The 25,240-nt window shown below is 34.7% G+C and overlaps 1 protein-coding gene across 2 annotated transcripts in view; it reads left to right on the top strand.

The window, feature by feature from the left end:
* Window positions 1-25,240, top strand: part of Gtf2b (general transcription factor IIB) — a 40,976-nt gene continuing 15,736 nt past the window's right edge. The window contains exons 1-3 of one of the 2 annotated variants that reach the window (XM_058579022.1): window positions 1-176; window positions 1,328-1,397; window positions 18,255-18,361. In XM_058579022.1, coding sequence (XP_058435005.1) covers window positions 18,331-18,361 — 31 coding nt within the window. In that variant the 5' untranslated portion in view covers window positions 1-176; window positions 1,328-1,397; window positions 18,255-18,330. Of the gene's footprint in view, window positions 177-1,327; window positions 1,398-13,357; window positions 13,508-18,254; window positions 18,362-25,240 lie in introns of those variants that run through there. The other variant, XM_046443298.2, reaches the window with a different exon arrangement.

The raw sequence follows: 25,240 nt of genomic DNA, 5'->3' as shown, positions 1-25,240 counted from the left end.
AATCTCTTTTCCTGCCTTATTTTTTCTCCTGGGCATTTATAATGATCTAACTTACATTGTTTTTCTCACTTAATTTTACTATCTTCTCCTCCTAAGATCAGCCTCGTGAGGACAGGAATTTTTACTATTCTCTTCACAGCTGTGTCCCCAGCACCTCAAGCAGAATCTGGCAAAAAGTAAGTACTCCATGTTTCTTCGGTGAATAGATTTCAGCCTATTGAATATGGCCATGATGACACCATTGTTTTTGTTGTTGTTTTGTTTTTAACTCCAAGTCTTTCTTTGGCTCACATCTCTCACTTATTAATGACTTCCTAAAATGCTAAAATATTGTTCCTAAAATCACAGATGTAGTTAGCATTCTGTCTCAAAGTTGCTTTAGCCTGCCTCCTTTACTTAAGGTTTCAGCTACTCAATAATATAGAACTTTGTCCCCTAGAAGTCCAATCCCAGGATACATAACTCTAAACACTTGGCCACCTAAAATGTGCCTTTATCCGGCAAAGCAGAATTTAAAAAGAACATGGAGGAACATTGAGTGTGACCAAAATATTATCTCAAAGATATATTAAGAAAAAAAACCTTATAGAATAACATCTTATTTAATTTTAATTAAATAAAATTAAATGCATAGCAATATTCGATATTTCGCTTGTATATCATATATATAATTTTTCTGTAACTATATGTAAATCCACTGAAATAGGTCTAAAAGGATGAACACTCATTGAGAACTGTGGTTAATTTTGGGAAAGTTTGTGGTCTGTGTGGCTGAACAGGTTGGTGAGAAAGAAATTTTGCTCATTTTTGATCATGTATTGATATATTTTTATTTTTATTTTGTTTTACAATTAATTTAATTGGCAAATAATTATTGGATGGGTTGCTATATACCAGTCACTATTGTGGTTGCTAAGAATACAGTAGCAAACAAAACAAAACAAAACAAAAAAACTCCTTCCCCTCTAAAATTTCCATTCCAGTGAGGGAAAACAAAACAATAAACAAAAAGGTCAAACATACAGTAGTTGCTATGTATCTAAACTGCTACGGAGAAAAAATAGAGAAAAGGCAGTTACATGACAGAGGAGGCACTTAAATGTATTTTAACAATGTTTTTGCTTTATTACAAGTATACATAAATAAATTACATAAAATAGTAAAAGTAAATAATAAATTAAAATCAGGAATGCTATATTCATCTCCCTCTTGAGAGATTAGGTTAGGGTTAGTGTTAGGTTATACTAAATTAATTCTCTTAAGAAGTCACATAACCTTTGTCTTATTTTCTTTTTTTTTTTTTTTTAAATATTTATTTATTTTTTAGTTATCAGCAGACACAACATCTTTGTTTGTATGTGGTGCTGAGGATCGAACCCGGGCCTCACGCATGCCAGGTGAGTGCGCTACCGCTTGAGCCACATCCCCAGCCCCTGTCTTATTTTCTAATAAATTAAATAAAATATCTTGGTAAGCAGATATTTCTAATCAGAAACTGGTTTTATGTTTAAAATGAGATTGAGGGACCAGGCACCGTGGTGCATACCTGTAATTCCAGAGGTTCAGGAGGTTGAGGCAGGAGGATCACAAGTTCAAAGCCAACCTCAGCAATTTATCGAGGCCCTAAGCAACTTAGTGAGATCCTGCCTCAAAATAAAAAAATTAAAAGGGCTGGGGATGTGGCTCAGTGGTTGAGTGCTTCTGGGTTCAATCCCTGGAACTAACAAGAAAAAGGAGGGAAGGTTACTGAGGTGATGTCCCAGCCCCTGTAGTCCTAACATGGGGAAATAGGCCTCCTCTAGAAATGCAATTGGCTGAAGAGTAAATTGGTATGTTTCTGGAGGGCAATTTCACAATAATGAAAAAAATATAATATGAAAATGCTCTTTCATGGCCTGATTCATTGGCAGGTATTTACCCTTTCAACATAAACATGTTCACCCATAAATATGAAGAAGGATGTTCATGATCACATCGTTTATAATATCAAAAACTGGAAACAATCAATTCTTCCATTATTGGGTGTGCAAATTGTATATCTAGTCAAAGAATCAAGCTCAACTCTTTTAATTGAAAAAAAAAATGGAAGAGACTATTGAATGAAATCTGATTGTATAAATAAAACATGAATAAAGTGCATGGGTACAATGTGGCTGCCCAATGTACATGAATTTGAATTATGCAAATTAGTTATAACATCATACAAAAATATTAATCTGGTCTTTCTTGTGCTCAGGATTTTCAGTTTTTAGGAAATAGAAGTAATTGTCTACAATGCTCAATGACTTCTCTTAAAAAGTCACACAACCTTTGTCTTATTTTCTAATAAATAAAAAGTATACAGGTGAAGATCCTTTATTCAAAATGTGTAGGACCTGAAGTGTTTATTTTTTATTTTCATTTATTTTTATTTTTATTTGTTCTACTTAGTTGTACATGACAGCAGAATGCATTTCAATTCATCATACACAAACGAAGCACAACATTTCAATTCTTTGATTGTACACGGTGTAGAGACGCACCATTTGTGCAATCATACATATACCTAAGGTAATGATGTCATCTCATTCCACCATTTTTCCTATCCCGATATCCCTTTCCCACCCTCCCCTTTGCCCAGTCCAAAGTTCCTCCATTCTCCTCACCATTCCCTTTGCCCAATCTAAAGTTCCTCTATTCTATCTCCCCATCATAGATCAGCACCCACTAATCAGAGAAAACATTCTGCCTTTAAGTTTTAGGGATTGGTTTACTTCACTTAGCATAATATTCTCCAACTTCATCCATTTGCCTGCAAATGCTACAATTTTATTCTCTTTTAATGCTGAGTAATATTCCATAGTGTATATATACCACAGTTTCTTTATCTATTCATCTGTTGATGGGCATCTAGGTTGGTTCCACAGTTTAGCTATTGTGAATTCAGCTAATACAAACATTGGTGTGGCTATGTCACTATAGTATGATGATTTTAAGTCCTTTGGGTATAGAAAGGTCAAGAAGTGGAATAGCTGGGTCAAATGGTGGTTCCATTCTAAGTTTTCTGAGGCATCTCTACACTGTTTTCCAAGGTTGTTGCACCAATTTGCAATCCCACCAGCAATGTATGAGTGTGCCATTTTCCCCACATTCTCTCCAACACTTATTATTGCTTGTATTCTTGATAACTATCATTCTTACTGGGATGAGATAAATTTTAGAGTAGTTTTCACTTGCATTTCTCTAATTACTAAAGATGTTGAACACTTTTTCATATATTTGTTGATTGCTTGTGTATCTTCTTCTCACAAGTGTCTGTTCAGTTCCTTAGCCCATTTATTGATTGAGTTGTTTGTTTTTTTAGTATTTTTTGAGATCTTTATATATCCTGGAGATTAGTGCTCTATCTGATGTGCATGTGGTATAAATTTGCTCCCATACCGTACGTAGGCTGTCTCTTCACCTCAGTGATTGTTTCCTTTGCCAAGAAGGAGCTTTTCAGTTTGAATCCATCTCATTTGATTCTTGATTTTATTTCTTGCACTTTAGGAGTTTTGTTAAGGAAGTTGGGGCCTAATCTGACACGATGAAGACTTGGGCCTACTTTTTCTTCTATTAGGTGAGGGTCTTTGGTCTAATTCCTAGGTTCTTGATCCGCTTTGAGTTGCGTTTTGTGCATGGTGACCAGAAGTGTTTTGAACTTGAGTTTGGAGTGTTTTTTATTGGTGGGGTTGGAATATTTGCATGTACATAATAAGATATGTTGAGGATAGGACTCAAGTCTAAACATGAAATTAGTTTCTGTTTTATATACACCTTATACACATAGCCTAAATGTAATTTTTTAAATATTTATTTTTTAGTTGTAGTTAAACACAATATCTTCAATTTATTTATTTATTTCTATGTAGTGCTGTGGATAGAACCTAGGGCCTTGCCCATAATAAGTGAGCGCTCTACCACTGAGCCACAACCCCAGCCCCCTAAATGTAATTTTATATAACATTTTTAAATAATTTTAAAAATTAATAATTTTGTTCATGAAACAAATTCTTATGGTGTGGAGTTTTCTATTTTGTGGCATCATGTTGGTACTCAAAATGTTTTGGGTTTTGGAGCATTTTGGCTTTCAGATTTTTAGTTAGTGGTGCTCAACCTATATTTCCATATTAATGAATCCAGTCAGGCACACTAGCACACATCTGTAATCCCAGGATGGTGAGGCAATAGGATACCAGTTTGAGACCAACCTGGACAACTTAGCAAGACCCTGTTTCAAAACAACATCAAAAAGGGCTGGTGATAATAGCTCAGTAGTAGAGTACCCCTGACTCCAATCCCCAGTACCGCAAAAGTAAATGAATAACTAAATAAGTAAATCCAAAAGTTTGGGGTTACAAATAAAAGTACCTGCCGCAGTCTGGCTAGGCACAAATAACAGAGCCTCCACAAAGCCTTGTAGATTCAAACAGCAACTCTTTATTCCCCAACTCTCACCGGCACTGCACACACCACACACGAGAACACACTCCCTCCACTGGGCTCCATCCAATCTCCCCCAACTCAAGGGAACTCCAAAGTAGCCGGCCCCCCAGGCAGCAAGAGCCACCCTATTGCCTGACAGTAAAGGTCAAATATACAATACAATCAATCCAGCATCACAGCAATTATATATATATATATATATATATATATATATATATATATATATATATATATATCTTAACTCAAATCATCATCTCAATGGTTCGCTGGCGTCACCTTTCGACCATTCCCTCTGGCAAATGCCAGGCATCATTCTGACTGGACTGTGGCTTTCAACATGTACCCAGAGGTGCAGTTTAGTTGTTTGAAAGCAAGCAAAAACTAAATTCTCATTAATATGAAGTTCAGTTCATATATTATTCTGGAACAACTATATGAAAATTTGAAAAAAGCAAACATGTCAAGTTATTTTAGACATACAGATTGGTAACCATTTAGATTAGTATGAAATTCTCCAGATCTCAATACTGTAAATCAAACTGTTAACTTTGGGTTTGTGGGAAATAGGGATTTTTTTAAAGCACTGACTTCCACAGACAAAAAAGAAAGCAGAAAGAAATAACTAACACCTCATTTGCAAAATGGTCAATAATGTAAGACTGTAGCCAAATTTTAACATAACCAAAAGGAGTATGGAAATTCATAGACATGTTTAGGGGCTGGGGTTGTGGCTCAGTGGTAGAGTGCTTGCCTTGCATGTGTGAGGCACTGGTTCGATCCTCAGCACCACATAAAAATAAATAAATAAAATAAAGCATTACAATTCATATTACACATATTGTATCCATCTACAACTAAAAAAAATTTTTAAAAAGAAATTCATAGACATGTTTAGAGTGAGCTTTTCATGAAAATGCCTCAAAATTAACTCGCATGGTGAAAATACTGAGAACAGATTAATGCAAAAATTGACATGGACTTTTATGCAATTTTTATATCACATAAATGCAAATGATGTAGAATAATAATTTAAATCGGTGAAAGATGGCTAACTCATTGCATGTATTGGGGTTTTAACCCAAAAGTGATATTGAAGTTAACTTTGGTTTTTATAACCTTAAAAACTCAACCCACTAGAAGTCTCCCAAGTAACTGACAGTGAACCAAATACCATCTCTATGAAGCTATATTTAGGAATTGCTTATTTTATTGTCATGCAAAATACTCAATAAGGGATTTGGCATAGTAGCAAGTACAGTATTAATTTTTTTCTTTTTCTTTTTTTTTTTTTTTTAATACTGGTGATTGAACCGAGTAGTGCTCTACCATTGCACTACACCCTCAATCTTTTGTTTTGAGATTGGGTTCCTCACTAAGTTGCCCAGGCTGGTCTTGAACTGTCGATCCTTCTGCCTCATCCTCCCGCGTAGCTGGGATTGCAGGTGTGTGCCACACATCAAGCAATAGTAGTGAATATATTATTAATGCTAAGATAATAATAAGGCTAGTCATGAGAGTGTGGGTGTGATGTCTGAATACAAGACACTGCACAGAGACTACCTGTTTTAGCTAAGATTAGTGGAAAGACAGTGGGTGGCAAATGCTCTTTCAAGAAAGTGTGGGGCAGGATCCTTTCATCTTGTTACTACGAACAAACAAAATCCTAGGCAAAAAGGTCAGAAAGTAAAGAGAATGAGCAGATATAATAGAAAGCACTAAGGGAAAAAAAAAAGAGGCAAAGCTAGTTACAATGGGGGAAAACTTGGTTAAAACCTCATTCATTTAGCTTAATTATTGTGAAGAATAGTCCAAATAATAATGATATAAAAATACATTTTTACTACATAAACATAGAAATCACAGAAACCTATATTTGTTGGGTGTTTACTGTGTGTGAAAGCATTAGTCACAGAGATACAAAGAAAAAATTAGGATGCAGATGCCTTCAGTGACCTCACTGTAGTTTGCTCTCAAGCATCTGAAGTAACAGAATCAGCCTTGGTAAAGCATTGCTTAGAAAAGGACCTAAGACATGGATAGGAGGTCTTAACAACTAAATTATACCAAAATGTCAGAGCCCTTTGTATTATTATTCCCCTGCTTTAAACATAAAGGTTACTTTCCATTTCAGAATATGACAAAATGTTTCAAGTCTACTATTTTTAGTATTTATCTTGCTTCCAGTTTTATATTATTATAAATAACATTGCAATGGATATCTTCATGAACATAATATCCCATATTTCAGTTTATTTCCTTATTCTAGTTCTCAGAAGTGAGATGATTGGCTTGGGAAGTCTTTAATGGATAAGCCATTTTTGGAGTATCACTAGATTGCTTCCCAAAGAGGCAATTAATAATACTGTGAGTGATGCATGACAGTGATGACAGAGGTAGTTTTATATTCTTATCCCATGGTCATACTTTATAACTAATATTTTCAGAGTTTTAATTTAAGATTAAAAATGAGATTATTTGAAACTAGATGTTCATTTACATAATATGACAATTAATATGTGATTTTCATAGAAATAATAAAAAGCTAATGTGAAAATTCAGTCTTCAAAGAAGTAGCAAGTAACAGGTCATATGAATAAGAACATGTTCTACCACCTAATTTTCCTTCAATTTTTCCTCAAAGAACTTGATCAAGGACCAGAAATTTTATCTAGACTGAAATCAATGCACTTGAGAATCATTTGAATTCCATGATTTTATTAAAAAATGAAAAGGTTACTTAGGGGAAAATATTGACTTCAAGATATATAATAAAAACACTAAATAGTGTAGCAAAACTTTTTAAAAATCTTTGTCTATTTTTTTATTATTTTCTTTTTATATTTAACAACAGAAAGCATTACAATTCATATTACACATATAGAGCATAAGTTTTCATATTCTGGTTGTATACAAAGTATACAGTGTAACAAAACTTTCTTTAATTTTTTTTTTTTAGTTGTTGATGAACATTTATTTTATTTGTTTATATGCGATACTGAGAATTGAACCCAATGCCTCACACATGCTAGGCAAGTGCTCCACCAGTGAGCCACAACCCCAGCCCACATAGCAAAACTTTGGAAGTCATAAATTTAATGCTAAGTGATATTTTTTAGAAAAAATACTAATATAAAAAGTCACAAATTGTTAATGTGAACCTTTCAAGGTTGTTTATTTTGTGATGTTTTCATCAACATAAATTTAAAATTCAAAAGAAAACACTGCTCAGTGAATATTGAAGTAAATCTTCCTCCTTGATTTTGTAAGGATACAAGTGACAATATTTTCTATTTATAGATGATTAATGTTTTAAGCCTATATGTGACTTCCTGGTACTTGGGGAAGTTGCCAGATTTTCTCAATAAAATGATTGGGATTTATTCTCTGATGAAGGACCTGCTACAAATAAAATCAAAGTTTTAAATAAATCAGTAACAAATAAGTGGAACAGTTAAATTCAAGATCATACGTGCAGGTACATTTAGAAATGGGATATAAGCCAGGCACATTTCAGCTTAGGTAGCACATGGTCTGACAGACTCAAGTGTTCTTGTGTGGGACAACTGTCAAGAATATTTTAGATTACAGCTGCCCCATTAAATCAAGCCCTCATGATTGCTGTAGGTCCACTGCTTCCATGAGCCACAAATTAATTCCCTGATCTTAGATACTCTTAAGTCTAAATTCTTGTACATGGAGTTGCTATTAGGAGATATCTGCAAGGATTCTGGAGCCAATTTACTAGGGTCCTAATCCTAGCTCTGCCATACCAGTTATGTGACTTCAGGCTAGCTATTTAACCATTTTATACCTCAATTTCTCTCTTAAACAAAGACAGTAATAGTACCCAACTTATAGATTTGTTGGAAAGATTAAATGAGGTCATATAGGCAAAACCTTAAAATAGTTCCTGGAACATAATAAGCATTATATGAATGATGGCTACTATTATTAAAACCATTTTTTTTTTTTGGTACCAGGGATTGAACCCAAAAGCACTTAACCACTAAGCCACATCCCTAGCCCTTTTTTATATTTTATTTTGAGACAGGGTCTCGCTAAGTTGTTTAGGGCATCACTAAATTACTGAGACTGTCTTTGAACTCAAAATCCTTCTGCCTCAGACTCCCAAGCTGCTGGGATTACAGGCGTGCACCATCATGCCTGGCCCATTATTATTTTTTGTTAATACTTCTTTTTTTTTTTTTAATATTTATTTTTTTAGTTTTTCGGCAGACACAACATCTTTGTTTGCATGTGGTGCTGAGGCTCGAACCCGGGTCGCACGCATGCCAGGCGAGCCCGCTACCGCTTGAGCCACATCCCCTGTTAATACTTCTAATTGAATTGAAATAAAGCTCTATTACCTTTATTAAGGGATAAAAAATCAACATAAATTTAAAATTCAAAAGAAAACACTAAAAGTATTTTTGGACTAAAAGTTCAAAAGTGAACACTTCTACAGTATACTGTATTTCCCAGGGCACAGTGATTTGGGCCTAGGTAGAAGGTCTTACAGTAGGTTACATAGTATGCATTCACAGAAGTGGGGCATTTTTTAGTCAGTCATCTCTGGCTTTGAATTGTACCTGCAACACTGACTTATTGTGTGACTCTGGGAAATTTACCTATTCAACCTCTCTAACCATTTAGAAGGAAAATAATAATACTTGCCTGACAAGATAATCAAGAAGTAGATAAGGTAGTGAACATGAGATACCTGTTAAAGAACCTGATGCTGAAAGGTTAAAGAAATTGAAATGTAAAGGATAAGATTTGTTTCAAGTTCTGTAAAAACAACTCCCGGAAAAGCCACTAAAATGTATGTTGAAATCTCCCCTGACCATCTGGTTGCTCTGTAAAAACAACCCCCCCCTACCCAGAAACCGTGCAGTCCGGCACGTACACACCTCAGGGCTTAAGCCAATGAGTTAGAATGTATACCCTTCTTTGTGCTGACCAATCACCCCTACCCGACTTGTTCCCGCCAGTGAATGTACTAATCATGGTTAAGAGTTGTTTGATTTTCCCGTGGCATGTGATGATTTGTTATGCTGTATGTGAAGTCCCTGCCCTTTCCAAAGAACGTATAAAAGCTCTGCTCAAGCTGTTCTAGGGGCTCTTGGCTCTTTACCCCTTCGAGGTGAGGTTGGAGCCCCAGCATGCTGGACCCCCAATAAACCCTTTGCTGTTGCATGAGACAGTCTCTTGGTGGTCTTTTCCTCCGATGTTCGCCCGACCTTTACAATGCATAGAGACCTCAGGCCTACTTCAAAGAATTCAACTAAATCTTGCAGGTCTTCCAGGGAAGGAATCTGCTCTTCACATGCTCTGGTTCCATGTCACCAAACTTCCAATACACTGTTAGGAATGCAAGGAGTATGTTATTCTTAACACACTCTCCTATTTTATTCCATGTTTTTTTATTGGCACATTATAATTATACATAATAATGGAATTTGTTGTTACATATTTGTATGTACACATGATATAATAATATAATTTGATCAATATTGTTTCCCACTATTTCCCCTTTCCCTCCTTTGCTCCTTCCCCTGGTCCCTTTATTCTACTCTACTGATCTCCTTTTGATTTTCATGAGACACAACCCTCTTTTCTTTTCCTTTTTCCTTTCTCTTTTCCACATATGAGAGAAAACATACAATTCTTGGCTTTCTGAATTTGGCTTATTATATACTTTGCATAATGCTCTCAAGTTCTATCCATTCCATCCATTTTCCTGCAAATGACATAATTTCATTCTTTTTCATTTTTTAAAAAATATTTTTGTAGTTGTTGATGGACACAATACCTTTATTTTATTTGTTTATTTTTATGTGGTACTGGGGATCAAACCCAGTGCCTCACGCATGCTAGGCAAACACTCCACCACTAAGCCACAGTCCTAACCCAATTTCATTCTTCTTTATGACAAAATAAAACTCCATTTGTGTGTGTGTGTGTGTGTGTATTTACAATTTTTTAAATCCATTCATCCATTATCTAGGACATCTAGGTTGGTTCCATAATTTGACTATTATGAACCATAATGCTATAAACATGAGTATGTATGTACCTCTATTGTATAATGACTTTAATTTTTTAGGACAAATATCAAGGAGTATACCCTCTTGTTTTTAATTAATAATACCCTGGAATCCTGCACTGCAAAACCTATGTGTTATAGTTTATTCCACTCAGAAAAAAATAAAAAGAAAAAAATTACATCTAGATATAATAAAGCCAATTTCCAAATTATTAGCAATCTACATTGATCTCCAGTTTCTATGATGCTCTGCTGCCCTCCCAGTCCCTTTGCCTTCTAGGCCCTACAATATAGGCACTCAATACCAGAGAGGAGTAAGTAGAGATAAGGGGCATCTCTGCATTGCAAGTGCGAAAGGACTTTCTACTCAAGTGTGTACACAGCCTCTATTTTAGCAGAACCTTATTTTTCTGCATAGTGAAACTAAACCATCAAGATGCAAGCCCAGGACTATCACTAGTATGAAAATTCATTGTGGTAAGGTATCATTTGTAATTTATCAAGTATAGTGCTATGTAAAAAAAAAAGTTAAAAAAATCTCTATTTTTTAGAAATTTATATATATATATATATATATATATATATAATCTCCCTCAACGGGCCTCCACGAGAACTCAAGGGGAGAACTCAAAAGTAGCGGGCGCCTGAGGCAGCAGGAGCCGCCCTATTGCTGGACAGCAGGGGTCCATATACAACTGAATACACAGCCTGTCTCAATCCAGCATCATCCAGTCACAGCAATTATGCACAGCTTAACTATCATCATCTTAATGGCTCGCTGGCGTCACCTCTCAACCACTCCTTCTGGCAATGCCAAGTGCCATCCTGATTGGGGGTGGCTCTCAACATAACTGTATTTGAATAAAGTTATTTTTTAAAAAGTTAAATCTAGTAGACTACAAAAAATTTTAAATCATTTATTAGGCATGTAAAATATTTTATACTTTAGAAGAACTACAATTAGGGGCTGGGGATGTGGCTCAAGCGGTAGCACGCTCGCCTGGCATGCGTGCGGCCCGGGTTCGATCCTCAGCACCACATACAAACAAAGATGTTGTGTCTGCCGAAAACTAAAAAAATAAATAAATAAAAAAAAAAAAAAAAAAAAGAAGAACTACAATTAGCATATCAAGTTGTGGTTTCACAGAAACAAAATAAATTTTAATTTAAAAAAGATGTGTTCAGTTAAAGAATTAACATAATTAAATTATTTTAATTAATTTACATACTTGATTTAAATAAAATATCATTGATCACAAACTAGGAGTTTTGATAACTGCTATCCTAAATCATGATTTCTAAGTGATAAAACCTCAGTTTTGCATGTGCAAGTGTTTTAATCTCAGGATCAGAAATAAAGATTAAATAGGATAACGATGATGAAAATGCTTTAAGGCGAAAGATTTATACGATCTGAAGAGAAACCAGAGTATGATGAAAATGCTTTATAGTATGCCAGACTAACAAAAGAAAAATGAAGAAATGGCTTACCTAAGCAACTATTTTAATATGAAAGAAATCCTTACAAGGTATGACAGATAAAAAATACTCAGGTGGGGCAGGAATAATTTAATCAATCAGTGTGTTAAATTGCTTGGATTATTTCTTCCTTCAACCAATACTGTTGAGTACCTACTTTGAATTCACCAGGTATCCTTATGTTTGGATCCTTATTTTTGATCCTTGAGAGATGCCTAGTTGCCCTTCTCTTTTTCCACTAGCCAAGATACTTTACCATGAAAACTTTCTACTGGATTGAGGTGGAGCATCCCCAAGCCCTTTCCTGATTACCACTGGCACAGATGAAATGGGTTGACATTATTAAAACTTTTACTAACTGTGGAAAAAAAACACAGTAGTACAGTCAAATTTTCTATTATAGAATTAGGGAACATAAGATTGGAAAAAGAAAGAAAGAAAACATGCTCCTCATCCCAATTAGATTTCAGTTTCTAATTCCTGCGTCACACACTCCTTGTTCTTTCTAAGGAAATTAGCTAGTATCTCTTACTTGCGCTAAAGAAAACAATGTGTGCTCAGTGGCATTCAAGTCCCATCCCTAAATGAAGATGAAGAGGTCACTATATCTGAATCCTCATTCCCCTGGGAAACCACAAAGCGCCCTTTCCTCCAATTTCTACATTTGGGGTGGTTCATTTCCAGCAAAGCCTTATTATTACTACCATTTGACGTTAGTTTGGTCCATAAATCTGGAGATTTTGTGCTGTATTCAGATGTTCCCTCAAGTTTTCTGTACTTAGCTATCAGCTATTTGCAAAGGCCATGGGGGAGGGGGAGCAAATGATCAGAGCAGGGCCCATATCTCTGCCTCACAGCACAGAGTGCAGTTACAAGGTTTTGTTTCATCTCCTGCCAGTTCTAAAAGAGTATGCAAGACACTCTTAACCTTACACCCATGAGCTAAAGGACGTGCCTACTAAGACAGCACGCTTGCCGAAGACACAGCTTGAATTGACATCTGTTCTGGATGACATAAGCTAATTTCTCTTTTTATTGCACATCTCTCAGTAAAAAAGAATCATTCCCAGGGGGCAAGAAAGAAATGTACTCATACGAGAGTAATAGACTCGAGGGTGGAAAAGGAATGGTTAGTCCTTAGGGAGGCGGGCTTTGCCCCCCTCCACAAGGCCAGGATTTTCTTTGTGCTTTAACTCCGTCAGATTAAGAGTAGCTATGATGCAACCTGTTTGCAGAGTTCCCTTGAGACTTCCCTGGGTAGTTTCGTGACTCGCCCAACAACATAGAGAATTACCGAAACGCAGCAAGAAAATAAGAAAACGCAAAGCACGTGGCGCACCGGATCTTATTATATTTGGCCCTTCTCCCAACCCGTAGCCGCGCCCTGTTACGACTGCGTGGGCGATTCTCCTATAAAAGCCGGTCTTGGAGCGTCTAGCCGCCACAGTCTCTTCCTGTTTCCAGCGCAGCTGTTGTTGCTGGAACTGTAGTGGCCGCGAAGATGGCGTCTACCAGCCGGTTAGTAAGTCTGGCCGAGCCTGGCTAGCTGAGGGGCGGGCGGTGAGTGCCGGGGATTTCTAGGCCACTTGCGGGGCGGCCGCATCGGCCTCAGCCTCCCGAAGGTATGGGGAGTGGCTGCGGTACTGGCCGGCCGGCCGACCCGGACAAAGGCACTTCCAGACGGCTGGACTGTCAGGGGTGTCGCAGGGGGTACCGAGTCCTCGGTGTTACCGCCCCAGGGTCCTGGATTGTCTTCTCACACAGGTTCTGTCTTCTGTGTGTTCCTGTGTCCGCAGCCCCTGGCCTCGCGTCTTTTGCGAATATTTCCGCTTTTTTATCTTGTCAGTGTTTTTCTACGTTTGCTTTTCGATCTGTGGCCCATCCAACCCTAGGGTCCTAAATTCCTCCCTTCCAAAGAGCGGGAAGCGGATATTTCCAGGCCCCTATCGGTCTGACAGCTAAGAAAGTTGGGGACGTCAGCATTGGTCAACCAGATAGAAACTGATTACCATCCCAGTGGTCCTCCGAAAGTGGAAGCTAAGGCATTTCCGAAGAATTGATTAGTTTCCTGCTGAAGGATGTGTCTACAAATGTCGCTGTCTGCGTAGTCTTGAAAATCTTGCCTACAGAAAATTCTTTACGTATTCAGGGAAAGTAATATATTTTTAAAATGTAATGTACGCGTATCTACAGGAAATACATGCAATGTCCTTCGACACAGGCTTTAACCTTGTGACCTGAAAAATGCTTGCAGACCCTAATTATATTTCTCATTATCACCATGAGCTAGATATTAGTATTTTTGCGTATGTGTAAACTGAGTCATGCCAATGTTGATACCTTCCCCCCCCGCCAAGTTAGTGATAAATGTAGTGTTTAAAATAACCTGTTTCTATTACACAAAATTGGTCTCTATTTAACTCACAATGTACTAAAAGTAGCCAGGGTCTTCAGCTTCTGAAAGGAAGGCTTTGCACAATTTTTTTTTTTGGTTGGGGAGAGCCTCTTATCTGTGAAATTGATCAGTTTCACCCTTGAAAAGCATTGTTCACAAAATAGTAAGCTGAAGAAATCCTGGCTCTTTCTGTTCATTGCCAAGACTTACTATTTTATGTTTTTTTTTGTTGTTGTTTGTTTGTTTGTTTGTTTTGTTTTTTAAAGGGTAAGGTGGGGAGCAGCTTTAGCTAATGTCCTGTTTGGAAATAACTTAAAGCCAATGACACCCTTGTTTACTGATTCTAATTCTATGATTGAATGCTGATTCTGTCTGGGTGTGGTTCTTCAGGTAAAGCTTCCTTGTAGATAAATGGGAAACTTTAGCTTCCCTAAATTATCCAAATAGTACTTAAATTCTCTTAGTAGATCTGGTAGGGAATGTGGTCATATTTAGGCACAGTTTTTGTATACAATAGAGCGTGAAATTTTATTTGTAAAAATGGTACGGTAAATAGTACACATGGTAAATTCGTTGATTAGATTCTTTGCCTAAAGAACGCACTCTTTTGTCTTTATTTTCATTTAAAATAATTTTTGAAATTTTTTTCCTATATGTTCAGCTTTTAAATTTATGTGCCATTGCAGTTACTCATCTCTCAAGTTTTTCTGCTTGAGAAAGTGGAAAGTTGTACCTTTCTACAAAGAAATGTAAATGTTAGATTTCTAACTTTAGCATTTTTTTTGTTTCCCTGAGGAAAATATAGACTTATTTAGCTATGAAACTGCCTGGCATTTTTACAGAGAACACATTTGAGTTCAAAACTAGTCTCTACCACTTATTCTGTGACTTCAGGCAAATCTTTTCTGACCATAATCTTTAAATTGGAAATAGTGCCTATTTTGCAGGGCTCTTTTGAAGATTGATCATAATAAAATAAATAAATGTATAGCACTAGATACACAGTGAGCACCCAATACATGTTAGGTATAAAAAGAGATTTGGGATTATCTGATACCTTGGTAGTCTAAATTATTTAATGTCATTGGTGGTATTTTTACCATCCTTCCCTATTTCTCTTTATTCCTCTACTGCCTCATTCTTTTTTTTTTTTTTTTGGAGTGGGAACAGGGATTGAACTCAGGGGCACTCCACCACTGAGCCACATCCCCAGCCCTTTTTTCTATTTTATTTAGAGACAGGGTCTTACTGAGTTGCTTAGTGCCTTGGTTTTTTGCTGAGGCTGGTTTTGAACTCTTGATCCTCCTGCCTCAGCCTCCCCCAACTGCTGGGATTATAGGTGTACCTGGCTCTACTGCCTCATTCTTGATTCTCCTTTTACATTTGTGGGTAATTTAATTACAAGTTGACTGCTTTAGGATGATTTAATTTTATTTTGGATAGGTAACCTATGGAAAGCAAAAGTGCAGAAGACTTTATAGTAAAAAGGAGTCTTCCTCCTTCTCTACCTCCCAGCCATTTAATTCTCCCTATAACAGCCATCATTACCCGTTTCTTGGTGTTTTCCTATTGGTCATATTTTAACAAACATGTTTATAGTTTTAACCTCTCTTCCCCTCATAAAGTGGCCAATGTAAACCCCGTTTGCAACCTTGCTCTTTCCTTTTTTTATGAAGTTAGCACTCATATTGTAAGTATAGTTCAGTTATAAAGTGAGCATATACCACCCAGGTTAAGAAATCATGTACCACTAGGTGTGACACGACTGAAGTCTGTTTTGTGTCCTTAGTCATTGCTCCTTCCAAAAGAAAACCACATTCTGACTTCTAATACTGTAGATCTGTTTGCCCATTTTAAATCTTAAATACTATTTATTTTTTAGTTCTCAGTGGACACAACATCTTTATTTTATTTTTATGTGGTGCTGAGGATGGAACCCAGCGCCCTGCGCATGCCAGGCGAGCATGCTACAGCTTGAGCCACATCCCCAGCCCACATTTTACTTTCTTATTCCCATTCTTCCTTCTCTCTACCCTTCATCTAATCCAATGAACTTCTATTCTTTGTTGCTTTTAAATAGTTCATACTTTTTCAATTTTGTATAAAATTCCTACCTTATTCTTCACTTAACATGTCTTGAAGATGCGCACTTTTAGGTTTTCTGTGTATTTTAATAGTGCCAAAGTATTATACCAGACCCTTGCAGACTCTGTTCCATATAGCTTCCCATTTTATCGTTTGTAATGACTTTTATTCTGGTATCATTTTATTTGTTTTAACAATTTGACATGATTTATACCTACCTACTATTAACATAGTTTTCTAATAGAAATTTATGGAATAAGTACGAATATAAAGCAATTTCTACTTTATTTTCTCAGAAGATCCAAAATATGTTCTGGCTAGCTTAATTATATAAATGTGGGGTTATGGATGATGATCAGTTTTCCAGTTCACCTTCTACGATAATAGTTAACATTTTGAATTGAATTTGCTGTCATGAGGAACTTTATCCAACACTAGGAATACCTATTTACATACTATAAAAACAGTTGATTTTTGTCTTTTATTTTTTTATTTTATATATATATATATATATATTTGTTTATTTTTATGTGATGCTGAGGATTGAACCCAGGGCCTTGCTCGTGCAAGGCAAGCGCTTTACCAGTGAGCCACAACTCCAGCCCATGATTTTTGTCTTTTAGATGTACGATTATGGTAGCCATAACATACCAATTTATTGTATTATTTGAAGTGAATTTATAACAGGGGCTTCAGTGATAGCAAATATTTGTGATTGTGAGGTTTTACTTCCCAGAAATAATTATTAAATTTATGTTAAGTGTGTTTGTTGCTTTTGTTATTTTATTATTTTAAAAATGTATTTGTTCTTTTTAGATATACATGACAGTAGAGTGTATTTGACGTATTATGCATAAATGGAGTATAACTTATTTTAACTAGAATCCCATTCTTGTAGTTGTACATGATGTGGAGTTTTACTGGTCATGTATTCATATATGAACATAGGAAAGTTATGTCTGATTCATTTTACTGTCTTATTCCCATCCCTCTCTCTTCCCTTCATCTAATCCAATGAACTTCTTTCTTTGTTGCTTTTAAAGCTGATTTGTCAGATAATATAGGGTTTTCTTCCCAAAATTGCTTTCTTGCTCAAGATAAAATGATTGAGCAAATTATTAGTATCACAAGTCTGTTAGTTAGCTTAGCTTTGAAACCATTTCTTGAATGTTAAAAATTCAATTCTGGATTAGATGAAATCATCAAGTCTTAAGTTCAGCAGAACTGTACCTACCATCTTTCATTTATATTCCTATTGGGTTCTGTGTATGCTTCTAAATCTGTTACTAAGGTGACAAACAGAAAAACAGAGGTCTGAAATGTATTTTCTAATTGAAGAAATAAGTGGCAAGGGTACAAACCAGATGGTTATATATAAACACTGCAGGCTATTAATGGTAGCTAGTTGTTGTTATACTATTGATCAAGATTTTTAAAAATCTTAGTAGCTGGCTACTAAGAAACACTGGTTAAGAAACACTTGTTTTCAAGCTTTGAAAGCCTTCTATGTCTGCAAATCAGGAACTACTAAAATAAAGGTAATTCTAATGGAATTTACATGCTAATTACTAGATAAATTTGATCTTTGTATCATATAATCTAAATCAGATAGTACTATCTTCATTGATTAAAGTAACCTAAATGGAATGTATACTTTGAATATTTAGCTTAAATGTGCTGAAATTATAGTATTGGAAAAGTGTTCAAAGTCTTTTTTTCTCTCAGAAGACTATTTTGTTACATGTTGCTTGTGAGGATATAAAAATGTAATATTTTTCCATTTAGTTTGGATGCTCTTCCAAGAGTCACATGTCCAAACCATCCAGATGCAATTTTAGTGGAGGACTACAGAGCTGGTGATATGATCTGTCCTGAATGCGGTCTGGTTGTAGGTAAGTAGCTATTATGGTTTTAATAGAAATTACTTAGGATACTTTTTTTTTTTCCAAATTTTCTTCTCTTTTTTTAACTTTTCCCTCATAAGTAATTCATATTTTTTGAAAAAAAAATTAAGAGAAATAAGAGTAAAATAATTAAGAAGTATCATATTTTATTGTATAAACCAATGCATTTTTCATTGTGAGTGGGAGGTGATCAAAAAATGAAGTCTTTAATCTTAAATTTTTAGTGGGGGTTAAATGAGGGCATGACACTTAATGCATGTCAAAAACAAATAAATTAATCCAACACTTGTGGGTTTTATATACTTAGAAAGTAAATAAACATGATTTATTTCAGAGTAATAAGAGTGTATCTGTACTGAGTCTTATTCAGTGTCTTTTAGTTAACAAAAAAGATTTGTTATAACTTTTATTTGGAATCATACTTTAAACTAATATTGTTCAAATATTTCTTAAAATTTTACTTTTATTCCTATTATTTAGCTGATCTAGATATGCTGAAGAAATTTAGAGTAGTTATTTTTATGGTAGGCTTATGATGTAATACTGATCAATTTATTGATTTTGTTTTTTGTGTTATTTGGGATGGAAACCTGGGCCTTACCCATACTGGGCAACTCCTATACCACTAAGCTACATTTATAGTCCTCAGCAGTTCAGATTACTTGAGAATTAAAATGTTAGTAGGATTCTGAGAAGTATAACAGAAACTTTGGTAGAGATGTACTGTGGAATTGTCTTAAAGAATGTCTGTACTATTCATCAAAAAAAGCTACTTGCTTTAGTGGGAGTTTTAAAACATACAGAGTTGCTAATAGGAATTGGGATCATATGCAATTGTATTCTCAGTCAACAATATTAATGACTAATATATTGACATTAGACTAGATACTGTTCTAAATTATGTAGGTCTTCATTCAGTTTTTTTTTTTTTTTTAAATACCAATATCTTCAATTTGTGTGAAGTAAACACCAATATCTTCAATTTACAAATGAGGAAACAGGTTTAGGTAGTCTTGCTGTCTGGCTCCATAATGACATAGGAGCCAGATTTCTGTCCTGCATTAATAAAATTATTTCAATTTCAGAATGGCAAACATGAGTCAGCACCTGTTTTTTATATAGCCTGCATGCTAAAGGATGACTTTACTTTGGGTGGGGGGGCTGGTTATCAGGGATCGAATTCAGGGGCACTCAATTACCGAGCCATATTCCCAGACCTTTTTCACATTTTATTTAGAGACAGGGTCTCACTGAGTTGCTTAGCGCTTTGCTGTTGCTGAGACTGGCTGTAAACATCCATCCTCCTGCCTCAGCCTCTCAAGCTACTGGGATTACAGGAGTGTGCCCCTGCACCCAGCATGACTTTACATTTGTAAATGGTTGAGAAAAAAATAATATTCTTTTGGAACACAAGAAAAATAATATCAAATTCAAATTGCAGTATCCATAAATAAAGATTATTGGAACACAGCTACACTCACTTGCTTTCACATTATAATAGCAGTTTATTAGTTGCAGCAGAAATCATATGTGTTGCTCTCGTTACTTGTTTCAGCTACTCAGCACACAACAAATCACAACGATGCAGTTATAACTCAACAGTGTTTTGAGTGCCATGCATATTGCCATAATGCAACATTTATTTATTTGTATTACATTGCATACCCATCATGTCAAAACAAGAAAAGTGAACTATGAATGTCATGCTTTTAAGCCACAGTGGCATGTGAATTATTTTGTTATTGAGTTAAGATAACAATGCTTTGTGTTTATTACACAATGATACTGTGCCTGTGCTAAAAGACTTCAATGAACATAAACATTACCATGTAAAACATTTAATCACAATATTCTTAACTCAGGAAAACAATAGTCATGAAAAAAATATAAAATAGAATATTTGATTACAGTGGAATTTCTTCACAAAAATAAAAGAATAAAGGTGAGGCTGCAACTCAAGTAAGTCTTGAAAGGTTTGCTTTACTTGAAAGGCTAAGTAATAAAAACCATTTATTAATGATAAGTTAATTAATTTGTATTCGATTGCAACAGCTGAAGAAATGTGTCCAGAGAAAATAAATTTATTTAAGATTGTTAGCTTTGCAGCAAGAACGGTTGCTTAAAGAGTTGAGGACATTGATAAACAACTTTAGTGAAATCCTGTCTCTAAATACAAAAAACTGGGGATGTTGTTAGTGCTTAAGTGCCACTGGGTTCAATCCCTGGTATCAGAAATAAATAAATAAAGAATTGAGGACATTAAGAGCATCTCCAATAGTTAGTTAAAAATCAAGGCAAAAAAAATCAAGGCAAATTATTTCAAGTATATTTTCTTTGCTCATGGTGACTATACAGGTGTTACTAATACTGTTCAGTAGTTTATTCATGTCAATACGGAGTTTTTGACGTGACAAGAATTCATTTCCATGAGTTGTCTGCATGGAACAAATATAGGAGAAAATTTCAAAGAAGTTGTGAAAATACTAATTCAATACTACCCAATGGAATCTCCTAAGGTGTGTTGTACCTGATAGTGGTAAATGTATGTGTGGATCAGAAGACATATTTGGACAAAAATTTTAAAGATTATGAAAATGTAACATGCTTAAGGTCTGTGATTATTAATTATATTATTCATTAGCAGGTACTTTGTAGAAAAGATTTCAATCTGTTTTTTGTTAAACCAGTAGTGTTGACAGTTAACTTCATTCATTCTCATGGACTTAATAATTCTGCATATTTATTTTTTGTTAGAAATAGAATAGTATGTCCTAACTTGCCATACCACATACACAATTTAGTAGCTTATTAGTGACAAAGTTGCGCTATTTGTTTGAGTTCACGTCCAAGGTTGAAATCTTTCTGAATCATGCTGCATTCAATTACTGCTATTGAATATTCAGTGACTTTGGAAATTAGCTTTTGCTGTAAACTTACATGTTAATTTATAGATTAATATTATTGAATTCTACTTAGAATTGCAAGGAAAAACAGTGCTTATATATGAAACCTGTACTTAATAAAGTCAGTTTGATAATAGCTATCATCATTGGAATCAAAATAATGTCAAATTGCTTTTATATATTTCCAGTGCTGTCAAAAGTTAACACAAGAAGATGTTTCTTACCACACAGATTTGCAGCTGATATATTTTTTGAGCTCAAGCTATATTTTCAGCAGTGTTTGTCAGACATGGATGCAAATATAAAGGAGATATTTATGTTTCAAAATACATTTACCTATGTAGTTAAGAAACTTCTCTGACCTTAAATTGAAAAGATAATCACAATGGAGGCTGAAACAGGAGGATCTCAAGTTCCAGACCAACCTGGGCAACTCAGGAGATCTTGTCTCAAATTTTAAAAAGGACTAGAGATGGTAGAGCACTCTTAATAATGTGTGAGGGTTTAAGTTCAATTCCTAGTACCACAAAAAAGAAAAGAAAAAGCAATTAATGGACAGTATAACAACATACGAAAAGGAGAATACCAGAAGAATGTAATGAAATCCTATAAATGCCTTTTAAGCAATAAATATGCTCAATTAAAATTATATGCTCAATTATAAATATGCTCAATTAAAATCATCACTATTGATCAGTGCTTGAGAGGTGAACATTTGTGAGTGACTTTGATGACAGGAAACACTAACTTTGAACTCCAAGTAAGTAATGGTACCAACAAAAAATAATTTTCATTGGAAGATATGTATTAAAATAAATGTCACTCAATTGTTATATTTTAAATTTCATAAATAGTGAATTAGTGATTCTTCTTTTATATAAATGCCTGCATAATATCCTCAGTTTTGCCTTTTGACCCACAGAACCATATCTACTATATGGCCCTTTGTAGAAAATGTTTATTTATTAACCCTTGAGTTAAATTAGTACATTTGAATTCTCCAAAGTATTAATATAGAATCATTAATTTGTAAGAGTGAGAAAGAATTGAAATTGAAGATAATTTTGCTTCTTAACTCTCACTTCTGTAACTGTTTAAAAAGAAATAGTGCAAAAATGCTTCATTATAGTTCCAGCCTTTCATCAGCCTCACTTCCACTTCAACCAGCATGATAGTTGGATAAGGTTAATCAATTAGAGAAAGAAGATATAATTCATAAGTTTATATGCTTTCTTGTACTCATATTCCTCATTTTTACTTGCATTTTTCTGTTATACCAAGCTAAAGGAAATTATGTTTATTTTAGCTTTGCCTTGAAACTCCAGTACCAGAACTATATTTTATGTCAGCCTAAGCTATTAGGTAAAAATTTTAGGTCAGAAATTTAAAAAATGTAACAATATAAGATATTCTTTTTGTAACTTATAATTCTTATTCTTTCTTGTAATTTATAGCTGTATATCCTCATGATACTGGTTCTTCTGACATAAAATGTAACTGTTAAAATATGCAATAGGCTCTTTGTGATAAAATATGTGAAATGTCTTTCAAGTCAAGAATTTCTTCTGGGCTGGGGCTGTGGCTCAGTGGTAGAGCACCTGCCTTGCAGTATGAGGCACTGGATTCGATCCTCAATACCACATAAAAATAAATAAATAAAGATATTTTTTAAAAAAAGAATTTTTTCTATGACCAAATAAGGATAGGTGGAGAAGAGTTTACAAAGTTCTGTTTTACTGAGAATATTATCAAGCAAATTAAGTTGAATACAGTTTAATTGGAAATGACATTCAATGCATATACACACATATTGTCAATAATAAATTTAGATACTACCAATAAGCAATTGAACTTTTATCATTTCATGGTTTAAAGGCATATGTTCTTTGTTACCAATTCAATTCAGTCTTATACCTGTTATGCTAAGGAAACAGAAAATAAATCAAACTGGGCAAAACTTTTGCAACCTATTAAAGGTATAATATCTGGGCCTTTTTTCATATTTGAGATACTGATAGTCACAGGAATTTCAATCCAGACAACAATCATTTTCTTGTGTTAGTATACATGGTGTGATTGTCTTTGCCATAAAAAAGTTTATACTGGGCTGGGGATGTGGCTCAAGCGATAGCGCGCTCGCCTGGCATGCGTGCGGCCCGGGTTCGATCCTCAGCACCACATACAAAGATGTTGTGTCCGCCGAAAACTAAAAAATAAATATTAAGAAGTTCTCTCTCTCTCTCTCTGTCTCTCTCTCTCTCTCTCTCTCTCTTTCTAAAAAAAAAAAAAAAGTTTATACTGTCTAAAACTTGTAAGATTATACTATATTTGTTGACTAACTATTTTGAGTAGTCTGCAGTTTAATTACCAATTTCAGAAATGGAAACTCAGAATTGTGTTTGGACAACCCTGTACTTCACTCATTTTCTAATTCATGCTTTGTTTATTTGATGTTTTCTCCTAGTATATAGCTGTATAATACTTGATTTTATCTGTAGCTTGTTTCTAATTTTTTGAAAATATTTTCTTAGTTGTGGATGATGCAATACTTCTATTAATTAATTAATTCATTTATTTATTTTTATGTGGTGCTGAGGATTGACCCCAGTGCCTCAAACATGCAAGGCAAGCACTCTGCTACTGAGCGATAATCTCAGCTCTTGTTTCTGATTTTTTAAAAATATTTATTTTTTAGTTTTAGGTGGATACAATATCTTTATTTTACATTTATGTGGTGCTGAGGATCAAACCCAGTGTCTCCTACATGCTAGATGAGCACTCTACCACTGAGCCACAACACCAATCCTTGTTTCTGATTTTTGAAGATTTTTTAAATGCTATTTCCATAACTATTTAATGTTTAGTAGTTATCTAATTGGTTTTTCATTTTCATTTGAATTATAGGAATTTTGTTTTAAATATAACATTATCATTTGGCATTAACTCTTATTTTACTGGTGATACTTAAGATGCTGGTAGTAGCTTTAAGCAGAGCTAGTTTTTAAAGCAAAGCTTTGTTGTTCCTACCACAAAACTATTGGTTCTAATAGCACTGATTTGGTTTTGGTTTTTTGTTTTTGTTTTTGTTTTTTTTTTCTTCCTCGGGATTCTAATAGTAGTATTATGTCACTTTAAAATTTGGAACAGTAGGTGGCAGTATAATCATTAACATCAGATTGTTTATAAATCTGACCTTGTACAGTACTTAAAACATTGAGAATAATCAGCAAAGTATTTAAGTAAGGTTCTGTAGTAGCTGTTAAAATATGAAATTGGGGCTAGGGATATAGTTTAGTGGTAAAATATGTGGCTAGAATGCACAGGACACTGGGTTCAACCCCTAGCACCAGCAGAAGGAAGAAAAATACTTGGTCTTAATGATTTTTATAAATAAAGACTTCACCATGAGTTTTCCTTAAAACTAGAGTTGTCATTTCTAGTTAAAGCCATTTTTTTGAATATCATTAAAATTTAAGTTCTTTCATTGTTCCTAAAAGCAATATATGGAAAATAGTTTTAGTTAGATTTGGAAAAGAGAAATAGTCAATTTTGACCTCTCCTCCCTAAATTTATATATATTGTTTACACAAGTGAATTTGAAACATGAACATGCTTTAAGAGAGGCTGGGAATATGTTTAAGAAGACTCTAGACTTCAATCCCAAAAATTCTAATGCAGATCATACATTGGTGACATATTGAGGAACACAAATCTGTTTTATTAACTTAATAATTTACCACATTCTTTGAGGCCTTCTGTACTACTTGACTTTCATCCCATCTTTATATTTTCTTTGTGACCTACAGAATGTACTCCTCTACAATATGTATCTTGTAATTCTGTCTTCATGAATCCTAATATACTAGAAGACAATGGCTAAGCTTGACTAATAGTTAATAAGCTGTGTAAATACAGTCAAGTCCAACTTTCTTCATCTCTAAAATGACTCCTTTTCCTATCCCCC

The sequence above is a fragment of the Marmota monax genome, unplaced genomic scaffold, assembly GCF_021218885.2.
Source record: "Marmota monax isolate L192 unplaced genomic scaffold, Marmota_monax_Labrador192_F-V1.1 WCK01_AAM20220418_F8-fsc00046, whole genome shotgun sequence".
NCBI classification, from domain to species: Eukaryota; Metazoa; Chordata; class Mammalia; order Rodentia; family Sciuridae; genus Marmota; species Marmota monax.
This window is presented reverse-complemented; position numbering and strand designations above follow the sequence as displayed.